Source organism: Manacus vitellinus, unplaced genomic scaffold (genome assembly GCF_001715985.3).
Source record: "Manacus vitellinus isolate BGI_N305 unplaced genomic scaffold, ASM171598v3 scaffold_85_pilon, whole genome shotgun sequence".
Lineage (NCBI taxonomy): Eukaryota > Metazoa > Chordata > Aves > Passeriformes > Pipridae > Manacus > Manacus vitellinus.
In genome coordinates this window covers 1060369-1076558 of record NW_021940845.1, presented here as the reverse complement: position 1 = coordinate 1076558, position 16190 = coordinate 1060369, and the positions used below count along the sequence as shown (strand labels likewise).

At 48.7% G+C, this 16190-nt stretch overlaps 1 protein-coding gene across 1 annotated transcript in view; it reads left to right on the top strand.

The window, feature by feature from the left end:
- TOX2 (TOX high mobility group box family member 2) overlaps positions 1-16190 on the top strand; it is a 92332-nt gene that overhangs the window by 24218 nt on the left and 51924 nt on the right. Inside the window, exon 3 of the mRNA XM_029964938.1 lies at positions 4147-4392. Within this exon, the coding sequence (XP_029820798.1) occupies positions 4147-4392 (246 nt within the window). The remainder of the gene's footprint in view (positions 1-4146; positions 4393-16190) is intronic.

Genomic DNA, 16190 nt, shown 5'->3' with positions numbered 1-16190 from the left:
GAGATGATTTTTAAGGTCCCTTCCAACCCAAGCTATTTTATGGTTCTGTGATAACCCTGGGGCTGTGCTCAGGGCAGTTTGGTCCTGTACAGCCCCTCTAGCTGGGGCACAGAGCTGCTCAGGGGGCTGAGGGCAAGGAGGGACTCAGAAAAGTGGCACTACCCCCTCTCTGAGAGGTTCCTGGCTCCATCCTGTATCTCCATCCCTCTGCAGGCTGAGGCAGGGGGTCGCCACTCCCAAGTACCACCCCCTGTGCCCTCCACTGCGAGCCGGGAGAGGCTTTGCAAGAAGAGGCTTGTTGTTTCAGCTGATTTCAGTGTTTTAATTTGAAGAGGAATAATGTGTAATCACAACAACTGTCATCTGTTTGACAGTGGAAAATCCCAGATCTCCCGTGCTTTTTTGTGCCCCGTGCTGGGCAGCCTTTCAGCAGCACGAGCTGCTCTGCAGTCACATTTGTAGCCCTGGTGGGATGAATGGGTTCAGACCAGCTCACTGATCTAATTTGTAATGTATCCTTATAACGTATAATTGGCTGTTTAATTTAATTCAAATTAACATAAGAATGGAAAATACAATCTGCTGTGTGTCCCACATGGTGGTGGGAGGGAGCGCTGGGTGTTCCTGCAGAGGGGTTGAGAGGTGGCTTTGTGAGACCACCCTTCGTGGGGGTGGAGGCGTCATCTTGGACGTGTCAGTAGGCACCGTGTGTGACAATAAATCACTCCCTTTCCCCAGCCTTCCCAAGTGCCTATCTGTCTCATCTCCCTTCCTCATCTTTCTAGCCATCTATTTAAAACACATATAGAGTGAAGGAGGCTTGCTTTGGAAAACTGTCGGTAGTGACAGGGTGTGAAAGCTGGCAGGCGCCGAGTCTGATTATGTTGATTGGATATTGTCTAATCTGATTTTGATTGTGTACAGCTTTGATTGTAATTTTGATACGTCTGCAAAATGCTGTAGCTGTTTGGAAAGCTTTGTGATTTAAACAGGTCTTTTTTCTTTCTCTTTTTTTTTTTTTTTTCCCCCTGGGTTGAATAGAACAGAGGCAGAAACGTGCCAGGGGGTGAGCGGGGCGACGGGGCTTTGGCACTCCCTGCAAAACCACCTCAAAGCCCTTGGGTGAGCTGCTCTGCAGCAACACAAGGAACTCATAGTTTTGAAGAGAGCTTTAGGAAACTTTGAGTGGGTTTTACATAATTTAGTTAAGCACAGCAAAGCCACTTGCTTATATACCTGATACCAAAATAAACCAGTTGGAGAACAAGTTTGCTGTGTGATGATTTATTTAAATCCCTTTCTGTAAAGCATGGAGTGAAATCCTCTTAAATAACTGGGAAAGAATCGGTGTACCTCGAGGAGCACAGCCCGAATGGAAACCTTGCTAGCAGATGTATTAAATGGGATCTCTCTGTCTGCTGTTCTGTACATCCCCTCAACCTCCTCCCTATAATAACACTGTTAGACAGAAGCTGGCTGGAAAAGTAGCTGGGCTTGAATTTCCCCTGAACAATAACAGTTGGTACAGAGCTATCAGGGCCCAGGCTCTGTCTTGTGTTTCTGGCATGCTCTTGTTTCCCTACAGCTGGTGGGAATCTCAGGCGAACATGAAGGTTCTGGGCAGATATGCAGAACCTGCTCTTGAATCATCAAATGGTTTGAGTTGGAAGGGAACTTAAAGGTCATCTTGTTCCAATCCCCTGCCATGGACAGGGACACCTTCCACTAGCCCAGGTTGCTCCAACCTGGCCTTGGACACTTCCAGTGGGGCAGCCACAGCTTCTCTGGGCAACCTGTGCCAGGGCCTCCCCACCCTCATAGGGAAGAATTCCTTCCCAATATCCCATCTAACCCTGCCCTCTGGCAGTGGGAAGCCATCCCCTGTCCTGTCACTCCATCCCTTGTCCCGAGTCCCTCTCCAGCTCTCTTGGAGCCCCTTTAGACATGGGAAGGAGCTAAGGGCTCCCTGGAGCCTTCTCTCCTCCAGGCTGAACACCTCCAGCCCTCCCAACCTGGCTCCAGCCCTCAGAGCATCTTCATCGTCTCCTCTGGACTTGCTCCAGGAGCTCCACATCCTTCCTGTGCTGAGGACCCCAGGGCAGGAGGCAACACTGCAGGTGGAGTCTCACCTGAGCAGGGCAGAGCAGCAGAATCCCCCCCCCACCCACTGCCCACGCTGTGGGATGAGCCCAGGACAGGGGGGTTCTGGGCTCTTTGGGTGCACACACATGTGCATCCTCTCCTCCACCAGCACCCCAAGTCCTTCTCTCACAGGGCTGCTCCCAGTGAGCACCTCTCCCAGTCTGTGCTCCTGCGCAGATCACCCTGACCCAGGGGCAGCATCTTGCACTTTGACTCCTTAAACCTCGTTCTTCCCAAGCTCGTCCGGGTCCCCCTGGACATCCTGTCCTTCTGTTCTGTCAGAAGTTCTTTTCTTTGTCTCTTTCTGCAGTGGGGTGAGGGAAGGGGAGGGGTGGGGGTTCAGCTTAGCAGAGGACAAGCTGCTACCAGCCCCAGTTTTGGGGTGAGGCAGGAGCGACCCCCTGCTCTGACACCCCAGACAGCCACGGCTCTCCCTGGCAGTGCCCTTTCACCAATCCACAGATCCCTCCTTGCTCTCTCCTGCCTCTCCCACTGACTTCTGTGTTCTGGTTAAATATGGGCTTTAATTTATTTTATTAAGGGCTTTCTCCCCACACTGTGGGGTGATGAAGAGCAGGAATCTGAGGATGAGCCCTGGGACAATGGATTAATAAAGCCTACAGCGCTTAACTGGTTTTTTTAACATCTGGGGTTTTGCTCTTAAATCAAGTATTAAGTCAAAATCCAACCATGAAACTAGGTGATCAGGGAAATTTAGCTTAAAATCCACGTGTATAATACTATGGCTAATCAGAATTTCATATGCTATAATAATAATATGTGAAACAGTAGATGTTTAGAATCAGCCTCCTCTGCCAGAGACTCATTATGTTCTGCATTGATAATTAATAATTTTGGATAGATTCACACTTACATTATGAAGCAAATATGTTTTTGTCTGAAGCGAAAACGATTGCACAGGTGCAATAACATATTCTTTATATAAATTGGAACGCTTAGAAGTAAACAAGCCTCCAGAAAAGATGGGGAGCAGACGGAGTACTGACATCTCTGTGTGTTCGTGTCACCTCGAGGCAGCGTTGGTAGGGAGGTGAGGGAATGCTTCTCCAGATGAAATTTGGAAGGGGATATAAGGAAGGACAAATCTCCGTGTGTGGTGAAGTCATGCAGGCTCCCTTTAAAGGATTTTTTAACAAGTGATGGCTGTGTTTGCAAGTCTCCCTCCCTGGTTGTAGCTTCTATGCTGGAGTTTTTGAGGACTCGACGGGAATTAGGACAAGAGGGAATGGCTTTAAACTGAAAGGGGGAAGAGTTAGATTAGATATTAGGGGAAAATTCTTTACTGTGAGGGTGGTGAGGCCCTGGCATGAGTTGCCCAGAGAAGCTGTGGCTGCCCCATCCCTGGAAGTGTTGAATGGGGTTTGGTCCAATCTGGTTAGTGGAAGGTGTCCCTGCCCACGGCAGGGGGTTTGGAACTAAGTGAGGTTTAAGATTCTTTCCAACCCAAACCATTCCATGATTCTTTGAATATTGTTCCCAGGTAATTGTTATTTCTACAGATCTAATTCTCATAAAAACTCTTAAAAATACCAACTGTAGGTACTGTAAGAGCTGAGCTGGGTGCCCAGAGAGGGACTTTGACTTACAAATGCCTCGGCTGGTCAGGAAGCAGCTCTGCCATGGTTGTGGCTCTGCAAGCATCCCTGGCCTGGCTGTGGTCCAGGCATGGAAGTTTCTGCTGAGGTTTTGGAGAGTTAAAGATGTGCAAGAGGGATGAGGGGAGCAAGGGGATGACCTGAGTGGATCTGAGGTGTGTGAGGATCCGTGGTGTCCCTGATGGATGGTGGTGCAGCACTGCCACACTTGCACCCCGGCTCCTGCCTAGTTCCAACCTGGTGTGCAGTGCTTGAGTTATCCTTTTTATTACAGCAGAACCATTTTCACTGGAATGTGCTTTTGTATTTCTTACACAAATGATCATTTCCTTTGCTGAAGCAGCGGGACAGTGACAAAATGTTGCAAAATGTCTTTTTCCCATTTCAGACATACAACAGCCAGAATGAAAACAACGAGGACTACGAGATCCCTCCCATAACGCCTCCTAATCTCCCTGACCCTTCCCTCCTGCACTTGGTGGACCACGAAACTGGATATCACTCTCTGTGCCACAGCCTCCCTCCCAACAGCCTGATCCCAGCCTACCCCTACCAGAACATGGACCTGCCAGCCATCATGGTCTCCAACATGTTGAGTCAGGATGGGCATCTCCTCTCCAGCCAGCTACCCACGGTCAGTGCCCTTCCCCTCTTACTGTCTTTCATCAAAGCTGCTCTGTATTTTGAGTTATGGGTCAATTGAGCATGGAAGGGTGTTGGTGATGAGCTGTTTGCCTGAGGAGGGGGTTGGCAGCTCTGTGGTGCTGCCCACCAAGGCCGGGGTGCAGTGGCAGAGACTGGAGTCACCTGAGTGGCCATGCACATGGTGTCAATTCTGTGTTTCCAGTTTGGTGTCTTCCTGAGCCTCATGAACCACTCAAGAGCAAGGGAAGGTTGTTTTCCTCTGTGTATTTAACATCCTCCCTGAACCAAGCGAAATGCACGTGCTCCCTCCCCCGTGGGAGTGTGACCAGCCAAAGCCTGGAGTTCACAGCCCTGCATCCCTTCTCTTCATCCCTGTGTCCTGCTGCCAGGGTGGCCCCAGTGGCGTCAGCAGGAGGAGCATGGATGCTCCCTGAAGGGAAAGCTGTGTGATTGATTTCAAGGGGAACAAGATCCCTCCCTGCACTCGCAAGCTCAAATTGCCTCTTGCCTCACGCCCTGGCAAGGGGATACCTTGGGAGGTTTCAAATGACTCATCTGTAGGGATAAACAAGGCAGGGATAATGAAGTTGAAGTGCAGCTCTGGGAAGAAACTTCAGGGCTAATTAGACCTTACGATGCTTCTGCATCAGCAGCACCGAGGAAAGGTTGTGACTTGATTTTGACAGTGATACTGAATTAATACTGTTGCTGTTTAATAGCATTTTTCTCTTTAGCAGATTTAGCCCTGTGGTTGGGTTTCGACATTGTTTCTCTCTAAGATCATTGATTTTGGATGGCATCGATATCAAACAGAGTTAATTTGACTTAAAGAGCATGGCTGGGAGGCTGCCCCTGCCTGGCTGGGGAGCTCTTGGTGTTGATTGCTTGACTAGATAATGGTCTGAAAGGTAGTGATATTTAAATATTTAAATGGGATATTATCTCTCAGCCTAGGAAAATCCCAAGGCTTTCTAAAGTCCTGATGAGTCTCCAAGTTTCATTGTTAGTGTGTTTAAGAAAAATATCATTTTCTGCCCATCAGTATCGAACAGAGGCATATTTCTATGGAATTAAATATTACTTAGGGCTCTGTGTTAGCTTCTAGGTTCTTAGGTGATTAAAACATTCATTTCTGAGACAAAAAGAGTCAATTTCAGCTGAAATATTTTTCCCTGGTTTAATTTAAAGCACAGCCCCTTTGCCTGACCCCTATTTTCATAACACGATAATTTTATCCTGTGTTGATTGTCTCATTTTTGGAGGTGATATTGCACTTATAAATCACTTTCTAAAATACCTAAAGAAAAAAAGAGTCGGGGGATTTATTAAGCAGCTTCCCTACGTCTGAAATAATTTATTTTGGAGTAGTCCTTGGGAAATGTTCTCTTTCTTACTTTATGGTACTGTTTTACAAATGCAGCGTGGTGACAATAAATCAGGACTGAGCCAGAGAAGATAAGAAGGGGGCTTAGTGGGCTGTAAAAGTAGAATAGAGAGATTAAGATTTGTTTACCCCTTACCACGAAAATAAAAAAATCCAGTGAACCCTGAATTTCCCAGCCAATAGTGAATTGAAACTGTTTGGTTTTGAGTGGAAACCCTTGGAGCTGTAATACATCTTCAGAGGCCCTGACAGCAAAGGGAGGGGATCAGGGAGGGAGCTGTGTTGCACTTTTACGTCAGAATTCAATCCTGCCTTACCCTCCTGCCAAAGCATTTTTTCCCCACTGAAAAGTGACACCTTCTGTCCCCTCTTGGGTGGGGGATCGAGTCTCCCCTTCCTCCAGCACCAGCCCACGATGGCAGCATTTGTCCCACAGCACACCTACAGCTCCTGTTAGTGCTGAAGGGAGCAGCACATGCACATGAGGACACAATAAAACCCTGGGGAGAGAGCAGATTTTAAACTCATAGTTAATACCCCATAGCACCTTGCAGTACCTAAAGGGGCTCCAAGGGAGCTGGAGAGGGACCTTGGGCAAGGGCATGGAGGGACATGACAAGGGGGAATGGCTTCAAACTGACAGAAGGCAGGGTTAGATGGGATATTGGGAAGGAATCCTTCCCTGTGAGGGTGGGGAGGCCCTGGCACAGGTTGCCCAGAGAAGCTGTGGCTGCCCCTGGATCCCTGGAAGTGTCCAAGGCCAGGTTGGACGAGGCTTGGAGAAACGTGGTCCAGTGAAAAGTGTTCCTGCCCATGTCAGGGGGGTGGAACTAGATGGTCTTTAAGTTCCCTTCCAATCCAAACCATTCTGTGATTCTTCACCTCCTGCCCATGTGCCTGCCAAGCCACAGCTCAGGGGGTGGTGTCCCCGTGAAGCCAGAAGTGAGTCAGGCGTCGCTGTCTGATGGCACAGGGCACACGACGTGCTCCAACCCTGCCAAAGTCACCCACCACCCATCACCAGGGGGGTGTTTGCAGCAGGAAACCTCCACATCAAGAAAGGGGCTTGTTTGCCAACACTTCCAAAAGGAGAGGGTTCATTGTCACAGGGGTAGTGGTGGGAAGCCAGTCTGGGCTGAGCAGTGCCTGAGCACAGAGGAGGTGGCTCAGCCCTGGGAGGTTTTGTCTTTGTTCCAGCACCAAGGTTGCTCATGCAAATTCTGGAGCTGGATCCTCTCTCCTGCTCCTTGCTGTAGTTCATACAGGTTTTTGCATACACAGCTGTTTCCTGCCTCGGCTGCCATGTCTTTTGGTTGGAATATGGTGACAAATGACAAGCAATTCCACGTAAAATATTTAGACATTGGTCAGACTTGTGCTCTAAAAATGTAACTTGAGCCTTGGGATTTTTTTAAGGCACCCTTGTGAAAAAAATCTCAAGCTGCTGGAAAGAGGTGAGTCCTAACTCCCAGAGAGCCAGGGGATTGGAATTTTCTTTAAGAGCTCAGAAGTAAATAAAGAAAATACAGGTGCAGGTTGCTGTCCCCTGGGATGTGTCTCTTGTCCTGGGGTGTCCTGACATTACCCTTGGATTGCATTAAGCCTCCCAGTGCCTCTGCCAGAGATGGGCTGCTGCTCCCACTGTGGAGGTGACCAACTGAGAGTGATTTTAAATCAGCAAAGAAGTTCCCATTAGCAGGGTGGGAGCTGGAGAGTGGAGGTGGATTTGCTGTGTGCCAGCCCCCACTCCTGCCTCCAGCCCACCCCAGGCTGTCAGGAGCTGGAGCCCCTTGTTCAAGCACAGCAGCTGTGCCCTGATGGGGAAAATCCAAATCCACCACCACTTCTGTATTTCCTTATCCCCTCGGGATCATCATCCAGAGCATCCTTCCCACCACTGGCCTCTGCACACTGTGCTCTGCCCATGGACCAGCTCTGCATTTCCATAACGTGGTTCTTCACAGCTGTTTCTCTCACTTTATTTCTCTTTTTTTTTTTTCCCTGTGAGTTTTTGGAAGTTGAGGGAGTTTTTAATCCCCACTGGATGTGGGGTGCAGGGAGCTGGAGAGGAGGGAAGCAGGGATGGATGGACAAGGAATGGCACAGGATGTGTGGAGGATGGTGGAAGGGGACGTGGGGAGGTTGGGGAGGAGGCAGGACTGGATTGTTTGGGGAAAACTTGTTATTTTTTGCGTAGTGACAAGAAACAAACAGAAAATTCTTACTACAGTGGATTTTTTTTTTCTACTGGCCTCTCTTTTTCTATGGGAAAAGAGGAAGGAAAGAAGAGGAGTGGCAGGAGGGAGAGGAAATAGGAGAAATGTGACTGTCGCTGAGAAATGGAAATATTTAGGAAAAAATTGTTTTCCTTGGGAAGAGAATGACTTTGCCCACTGTCACCATCCCAACAGTGTGGACAAGCAGCTGCTGAGCCCTCCAGGGATCCACAGGGAGTCCTGTTGGGCTGGGACCACACTGGGCCTGGGATCTGGGGGCATGGGGGAATCAGGGCAGGGGGCAGAGACATGCTGTGGATCAGTGGTGAGATGGGGGCCTACTGGGTTAAGGAGCTGCTGTGAATAAATGAGATTTCAGAAGGGATTTGGCAGAACATGTTTGACAGAAACAAAGGCTGATCAAGGTCAGAGCTCAGGAATCTCCAACGCAGCTCAAACATATTTCCATAAATATTAAATAGCGACCAAGTGGGCCGGGGGTGTCTCTGCTCATCAGGTGGGACAGTGCTGGGCTGGAGGGAGCCAGGAGCTCCTGGTCAGGGGGACAGCACTGCCTGGAGCTCACCACAGCTGCTCCAGAACCTCGAAACTGTGCAGTCCCCCAAGCCTGGTCAAAGGAGGCGGCTGTGCTGGGGCACACCAAAAAACCAGCCTGTTCTCCCATGGTGCACATTGTGGGCTGCAGCTCCTCCAGCTCTGCCATGGCCGGGGGGAATGAGGGCAGACCCATGTATGGAAAGCATTGTTTTGGGCACATGGCTGCAGTTATGAGCCAGCACGAGCTGAGTAGATGTAGAGTTTGGTTGGAGCAGCTGGTGGCTCTCCCTGTGTCTGCATCTACCTGGTGCTTCTCATGATGAGAGATCCTTGTGAGTCCTTTAAATGCACTAACACTTCCCTGAACCCAGTGGGGTGACTTTTTTCTGCCCACAGCGAGCTGGTGCAAGGGCAAAAATGCTCCAACCACAGCCTGAAAGTTCTTAGTTTCTGTTTGTTGACTGGAAACAGATTATTTGAAAACTGTTAAAAATCTTCACTGGCAAAAAGCACATTGATTCTGTAAAATGACAGATTTCCAGTTAGCTGTGGAACCTGTCTATGCAGAGGGGAGGGAGTAAAATGGCAGATGGGGGTGAACTGTAGTAGCAAGGCAAGTGCCAGGCTGAAATTCCTGAAGTTTTCAGTTGACTTTGCAGCCTGAATAGCTGTTTCCCAGCATGATGGGGCTTTGGTCTGGAACAGAGAGGAAACCAGTAAAACAGCTCAGCAGTAATCCAGCTGCCTGCCCTCCCACAGGAGAAGTGGAAAGGCAAGGCAGCCCCTTCCCAGAGCTGGGGTGGTGAAGGGCTCCTTTCTGGTGCTCACCAGAAGACCTTGAAGAAAGTTTTCCTGCAAGCAGGTTGCAAGGCCATGCCCTGGCCAGCTCTCTTGGTTCTGTGGGTCTCTCCCCACGTCCCAGCCTTCCCTGAGGTGGAATCAGTGGGAATCCCAGCGCTTTTCTCCGGCACAGCCCTGGGAAGGCAGTCGTGGTACCCCGTGATGGGCAGCACAGCTGGATGTGGCTGTACAGAGCTGGTGAGCGTGGAGGTTTTCCAGCAGAGGATCACAGAATCCCAGAATGGGTTAGGTTGGAAGAGGCCTTTTAAAATCATCTAGTTCTAACCCAAATACTCTGAGCAGGGACAGCTTCCACTATCCCAGGTTGCTCCAAGCCCTGTCCAACCATGACCTTCAGTGTTCCCAGGGATGGGGCAGCCACAGCTTCTCTGGGCAACCTGTGCCAGGGCCTCCCCACCCTCACTGTGAAATCTTCTCCCTTATATTCAGCTAGATTTTGTCACAAAAGCCAAGTAAGATGTGCCAGTCTTTTCTCTAAGTCATTGGAAATCCATGATCCCGGTAGGCAGGACAGCAAATGCTTCCAATACATCAATATTTCACTAATTTTGAATCTCTGCCTGTTAAAATAAGTTATTTGAAATAATCCATATCCCAGTGCAATGTACAGGCAGCAGTGCCCTTTAGAGCAAGTTCATGCTCTTGGAAAGAACCTGAATAAATAAATATATCAACAGCAGCAGTGGTTGGGTCACCAGCAGTAAAAACTTTGCAGAGCTCCCCCCGCTTCAGTCCTGGATAAGTTTACAGTGGCAATTTTGTGTTGTGTGCTTTCAGGTTTTGACTAATTTGGCTTTCTGCTTATTAATGGTTCAGTATTTAAAAACTAAACTCCAAAACATGAGCCCTTGGTGGAAAATAGTAATAACACAACCCTACATGAAGGGTTCTTTGTATTAAGCAGAGCCCTGTTTGCAATTCCCTACTAGTGTTTTTCTCAGAGGCAATAAATGAAAGAAATATGTCTTTTTAAATTTTATAAAACTCAGAAAAATGGTTTTAAACAGCTTTTCTTCACCTCCTATAATTATTTATTTTCAAACAGTCCTTCAGGGTAATGTTCCGTTTTCTTATTTCACACTCCTTTTTCTCATAAATGAACCATCACTTCAATAAATCATTATGAAAACAGAGACTAACACAAACCCTGAAAGGTTGAAAGATTTATGTAACACATTTATGTTTTCCATTTTCTCATTCTGGTACTCCACTGCTAAAGCTAAGCTAATAAAAGCTGCTATTAATATTTCTTGTTGCCTGGCAACCGGAGAGAGGGAGTAATAGCTTTAGCTAGAAAAATAGATGACCGATAAGGAAAAATTCAATTCTTTTATTATCTCAAGGGAAAATGGGCTTTTACTGGAACATTATGATGTACGAGTGTGAAGTTGAATACAAAGGATATTTTTTCAGTTGTTTTTCTATTTTTAATGAACGTTATTTTACCTTCACAAACTCGTTTAAGGCATTTGCCCCACCTACTTGCAAGCTTAATTTAGCAACACCCACACATGCTTCTGGCTTTAAGTATCTGTTGGCATTTTCACTTGGAAGCCCCTTCCCACCACACCTCCCCCCGAGCTTGAGTGCTCGGCCATAAAATTTCACTCCGGGTCGGAACCTGGCAGACAAGATTCCCAATCAAAGAGTAAATTGTTCTTGTGTGTGTTTAAAACACGCTTTCCCAGAGGAAGGGGCACGTGTGGTGAGGTACTCTGTGAAGTTTTAGCCGTCGTGGCTGGGCTGTGTGTGCTCGGGGAGAGCAGGAATGCTGCTGCTCCTGGCCGTGCTCTCGGAGCGACTGCGGATGCTGAGGGACAAGTGCAGAGCTGGTGCCTGCAAGCAGAAGTGGGGGTGCCTATGGGAATACCAGGCCAGGTGCTGGTGCTGGTCCTGGGTCAGGGCAAATGTTATCATTCCAGGTTGAATCTCCCAGGCTGGGGGTCGAACAGACTGAGAGCAGCCCCTGGGAGAAGGTGCTGGTGGATGAGGGGCTGGACATGTCCTGGCTGTGTGCTGGGCTGATCCCACAGAGGGGGAACAGGGGAGGGCGATTTTTGCCCATCTGCACTGCTCAGGTGAGACCCCACCTGCAGAGCTGCCTCCTGCTCTGGGGTCCCCAGTGTCAGAAGGGCATGGACCTGTTGGAACAAGTCCAGAGGAGGCCATGAAGATGCTTTGAGAGCTGCTCTGGAGCCAGGCTGAGAGAGCTAGAGAAGAGAAGGCTTCAGGGAGACCTTGGAGCCCCTTCCAATGCCTAAAGGAAAGATGGAGACAGACTTTTCATCAGGGTGTGTTGCAACAGAGCAAGAGGGGATGGTTTTAAATTAAAAGAGGGTTAATTTAGATCAAATGTAAGGAAGAAGTTATTTATGAGGGTGGTGAGGCCCTGGCACAGGTTGCCCAGAGAAGCTGTGGCTGCCCCATCCCTGAAGGTGTTCAAGGCCAGGTTGGACAGGGCTTGGAGCAACGTGGGATAATGGAAGGTGTCCCTGCCCATGACAAGGGGGTTTGACTAAATGACCTTTAAAGGTCCTTTCCAACTCAAACACTTCTGTGATTCTGTGGATACAGGTCCTCTACTCCTGTGGGAGAGACCCTCCCTGATCTTCCCAGTCCAAGCACTAGCACAAGCTCTCTGTGGAGCAGCAACCTCACTTCACACATGGCTGATACAGATACTTCTGAGTGGTCTCTTGTCAAGCACTGCTGGGAGAGAGTTGGGGTGATGTGGGTCACACTCAGGTCCCAGCTCAGTGAGTGCTCAAATAACAGCAGAGCTTGTGAGGGCTGGGCTGTGTATGGGAAGAGTGAACCTGAGGGACCAAGCTCCTACCAATATGCTTGTGTGGTTGGTCTCCAGGTTCACCCATGAGTATCCTGTTTCTGAGACATGAGAAGGGTGGGTGTCATGATACACCTTTCACACAAGGGAACTGTTGTGACAGCTGAGAAGCAAAGCAGATGTGGGCCTTGCTTTGTAACGCAAGAATTTCTCCCTGAGCAAGGGTAAGGAAGAGGGCAAGGTGTCACTTGGCCTGCCAGATCTGGGAGAGGGTGACTGTCACCTACCAGGGTGGGGATCTCACGTGGGAACCTACCTTTTTTCCTGGAAACCTTTAATAGCCACCTCCCTGCAGCAGAACCGCTCCTCGACAGGAAGTCCCTTCCAAACCAAACCATTCTGGGATTCTGTGTCCCAGGGCAAGGGGATGCAAGAAAGCAAAAAAATGTGCTCTTGCCCACAACACCAGGTCGTACCACAGTGGAGGGGCCTTGCACAGCAGGAACTAGTGTGTGTGTTTAAGTCTGGCTGTAGAATTATCTCTGTTACCTCTGTCTCTTTTGATTTTCTGCTGCAAACAGGGTCCTTATCTCCCCCTAGCCCTCACCTGGTCAGAAGGCAGCAGGTCCCATCCTGAGGTGCTGTAACAGCTGCTCTCAGTGAAGCAGCCCGTCTGTGCCACTTGGCAGTCCTCGCATTCCCCCTCTTAACTGCTCCATAGAAATTCATCCTCTTAATCTTTCCTTTCCTCTCCTTGAGTTGGTCCCTATCTCTCCATAAGCCGCTGCCTCGGGGGCAGCCCCACTGGTTCAAGAGCCGCCTTATCAGCCGTAAAATCCCCGGGGAGGGAGCGCAGGAGTTGTCCCCGAACAGATGTCAGATGAGACCGTGCCTCTTGTTTGCTCTGCGCCTCACCTGCCATTAAGCACCGGGGGCAGGGTTTGGTTTGCCTTTCCCAGCAATTCCAAACATCGCCCGTTGCGTTTCGGTTTGGGTTTGAGCAAACTCGTCCGGGGCGATGATGGGCGCTGGGTTTGCGTGAAGGCCGAGGAGGAGCAGCGCGCGCGCGCGTGTCAGCGCTGTAATTAAAATATCAATTACGCCGTGCTGACAGTTTGCCAAATAACCGGCGCTTTCTTGTGCAGCAGATTTAATCACTCCAAAGTCTACTCACAAGGCCCGATGCAATCTCGGGGCCGAGCTGGTACAACACCAACCCGGCGTTTGCTGAAACACGGCCTCGATATTGCTCTGCGCGGTGATGGTGCCGCGCTCCGTAGCTGGTATCATGTTCTGAAAATTATCTTTTAATGTACAATTTGTATTTGCTGAGAAATGTCACTTTGCTTCGCGGAACGTCTCGCCGGCGTAAAACCCAAGATTTATTCCTGTCATTTTTTTTTTTGTCTCCCCTTGCCACGTTGATAATAAGAAGTCTACTTTATGTGCGTAGCACTCGTGTCAGTTTTGAAATTTGGGGTTTCACGAAAGACAGTGGTATAAATAAAACATGATATAAATTAAAAATATAGTGGAAAATAAAATCTGTGAATTACAGTAGCAGATGAGATGAGTGCGGCATGAAGGAGGTTTTCAGAACAATATCAAATAACTGGAGTAAATACGTTCAAGGAATGGGATGGATCTTTTTTTAAGACCTGATTCTGATCTTCAGATGTGTTTGTCTCTAGTGTACAGACTTGCAGAGGGATGCCTGTTATTTAGCCCTGTTTCAACCCTTTAGATTTTGGTTCTGTCCTGCAGGGTGGCATTTTTTCCCCTTCTTAGCAAACAGTTCCACTTCAGCAGTTTTCCTGGGCAAGGTTAAAAACACATTATGCCCACATAGAAAAAATTCTGCAAATGAGAACATGCTTTGAAAAATGAACTAGGGAGATTTGGAAGACAGTTTCTTTGGAATCTGGGATGTGGCTTTTGGGGAAAGAGTGCCCCAGCACGGATGATTCCTCATCTCTTCATGGAGGATTTGTTGCCTTGGCCCCAGGAACCAGGGTTGGTGCCTCAATGGGTTTTCCTCAGCTCCTTGGGCTCTGATGTCCTGTGGTACCATCTCTGCCATCTTCTTCCTTCCTGTCATAATTTGTAAAAATGTAGGCAGTTATGTCAAAAGTTAGCATTAGGAAAAATAAAAAGATGGAACAGACAGATAATGGTCAGAAAGAACTGGGATTACCCTTGTCCATGCTGACTGATTTGGGACATTGTGAAATGTGTTGTGTTTAATTGCAGTATGAGATAAATGATGCCAGACCATCTCTGCTTAAAGTCTGGTTGGTTTTGGCACAATGGTTTTAGGTCTGTTTGGACCTCAGAGATCCCAACTCCTTTGGAAAAACAGTAGGTAAAGTCAACAGGAATGTGGTTTGTGCAAGAGCTGCAGTATCTTCCTCCTTCCTGGAAATGTCCAAGGCCAGGTTGGACAGGGCTTGGAGCAACCTGGGCTAGTGGAAGGTGTCCCTGCCCATGGCAGGGGGTGGGAATGACCTGAGCTTTAAGGTCCTTTCCAACCCAAACCATTCTATGATTCCTTTGCCTCTTGCTGAATATACTCAGCCCTCTTGCAGCTGATTAGCCAGAAACTGCTTCCACCCTCCCCAGAATGCTGTCTTTGTGCCTTACTTTGTGCATGTGACTCAATGGGGCAGGTTATCCGAGGACTTGTTTTTGTTTGGGTCACACACAGGAGAGCAGAGTCATTTCCAGGCAGGAATAATCCCCAAGGCACGTGTCTCTGCACCTTCTCCTGCATCCCATTCCTGCTCCCTGCCTGTTGTAGTGGGAATGCAAAGAAAGCTGAGCTTTCATTGCCACCTCTAGACTGACAGGAAGGGTCTAATGTAGGGAAGGTGGTTTTTCCAAAGAGATGGAGCACCATATATCCACCTTATTTGCTGTCCCTTCTGCCCTGTGCCTCTTCCCTCTTTACTCATTTCTGTGGGAATAACGAGGAGATGTGGTGGCTGCAGGTCTGTGCCAAGCAAAGAACCTCCAAAAGGCGAGTGAAGGGTTTTAATTTGCAACATAACCTCTGCCACACCGTCGTGCTCCCACGCGTGTTCACACCCCATGTCAGAGTGCAGCATAAAGTCTCCTTTGAAGTGCATCAAGTAGCTGTAAATAGAATAATTTTTGCCAGTTTTTAACCAGCAGCACCTCTGATACAGGAAAAACCCAAATGGCACATCTGGCAACTCTTTGCCATCCATCCTGCATGTTTTGGTCGATGTTGCAGCCCATCTTTAATTGCCCTTATCCCTCAGATCAATCATGTTTATCTCGTGGCTGTCACTTCCCTCCTCCTCTCACGTTCCCAGGTTGCATTAACCTGCTCCAGCAATCCCTCATCCCCCTGGATTTTCCTTAAGGACGGGGAGGGCCAGTGTAACTTCGAGGATCGTTTCCAATCACACACGTGCCACGAAGCACCTTTTACTTTCAGTTGCCTTTCCAGAAGTTCCAGCCCCGGAAGGGCCTTGTGGTTTCTGTCGTCATTGCAGTTCCCAACTCCTGCCCCGGGGCAGGAGAGCACAAAAAGCATGGAAATTTCCACGGCTTTTGTTTCTGCTGCAGAAGTTATGATGACTGTTCACCGCTGTAGGTGTGTGTGTGTGTGTGTGCGCGTCGAGCGAGTCTTTTTGTGTTATTTAAATGGGAGCCATTTTTAGAGGCAAATAACAGAAAGTGCTGACAATAAAAATAATGGGGCTGTAACAGGCTTTGTTGTGCAATGAGGGGATCAAAGGGCGGCATCAGCCACTCAGCTGAGTGACAGGAGGAATGGTTCCTAATTGGTGGGTAAGATTTCCTCAGCTGGTAAACAGAAATCGGAATCCCAGCCCTTTCAGAGGAGTTTTCTCCTGCCGGTGGGCTCAGCGGGGTTTGCTCTCTCCCTGAGAGCAAGGGAGAACACCAACGGGAATCCTGAGTCAGATTTCCTTTCTGCAGTGAACACCTCCCTCCTC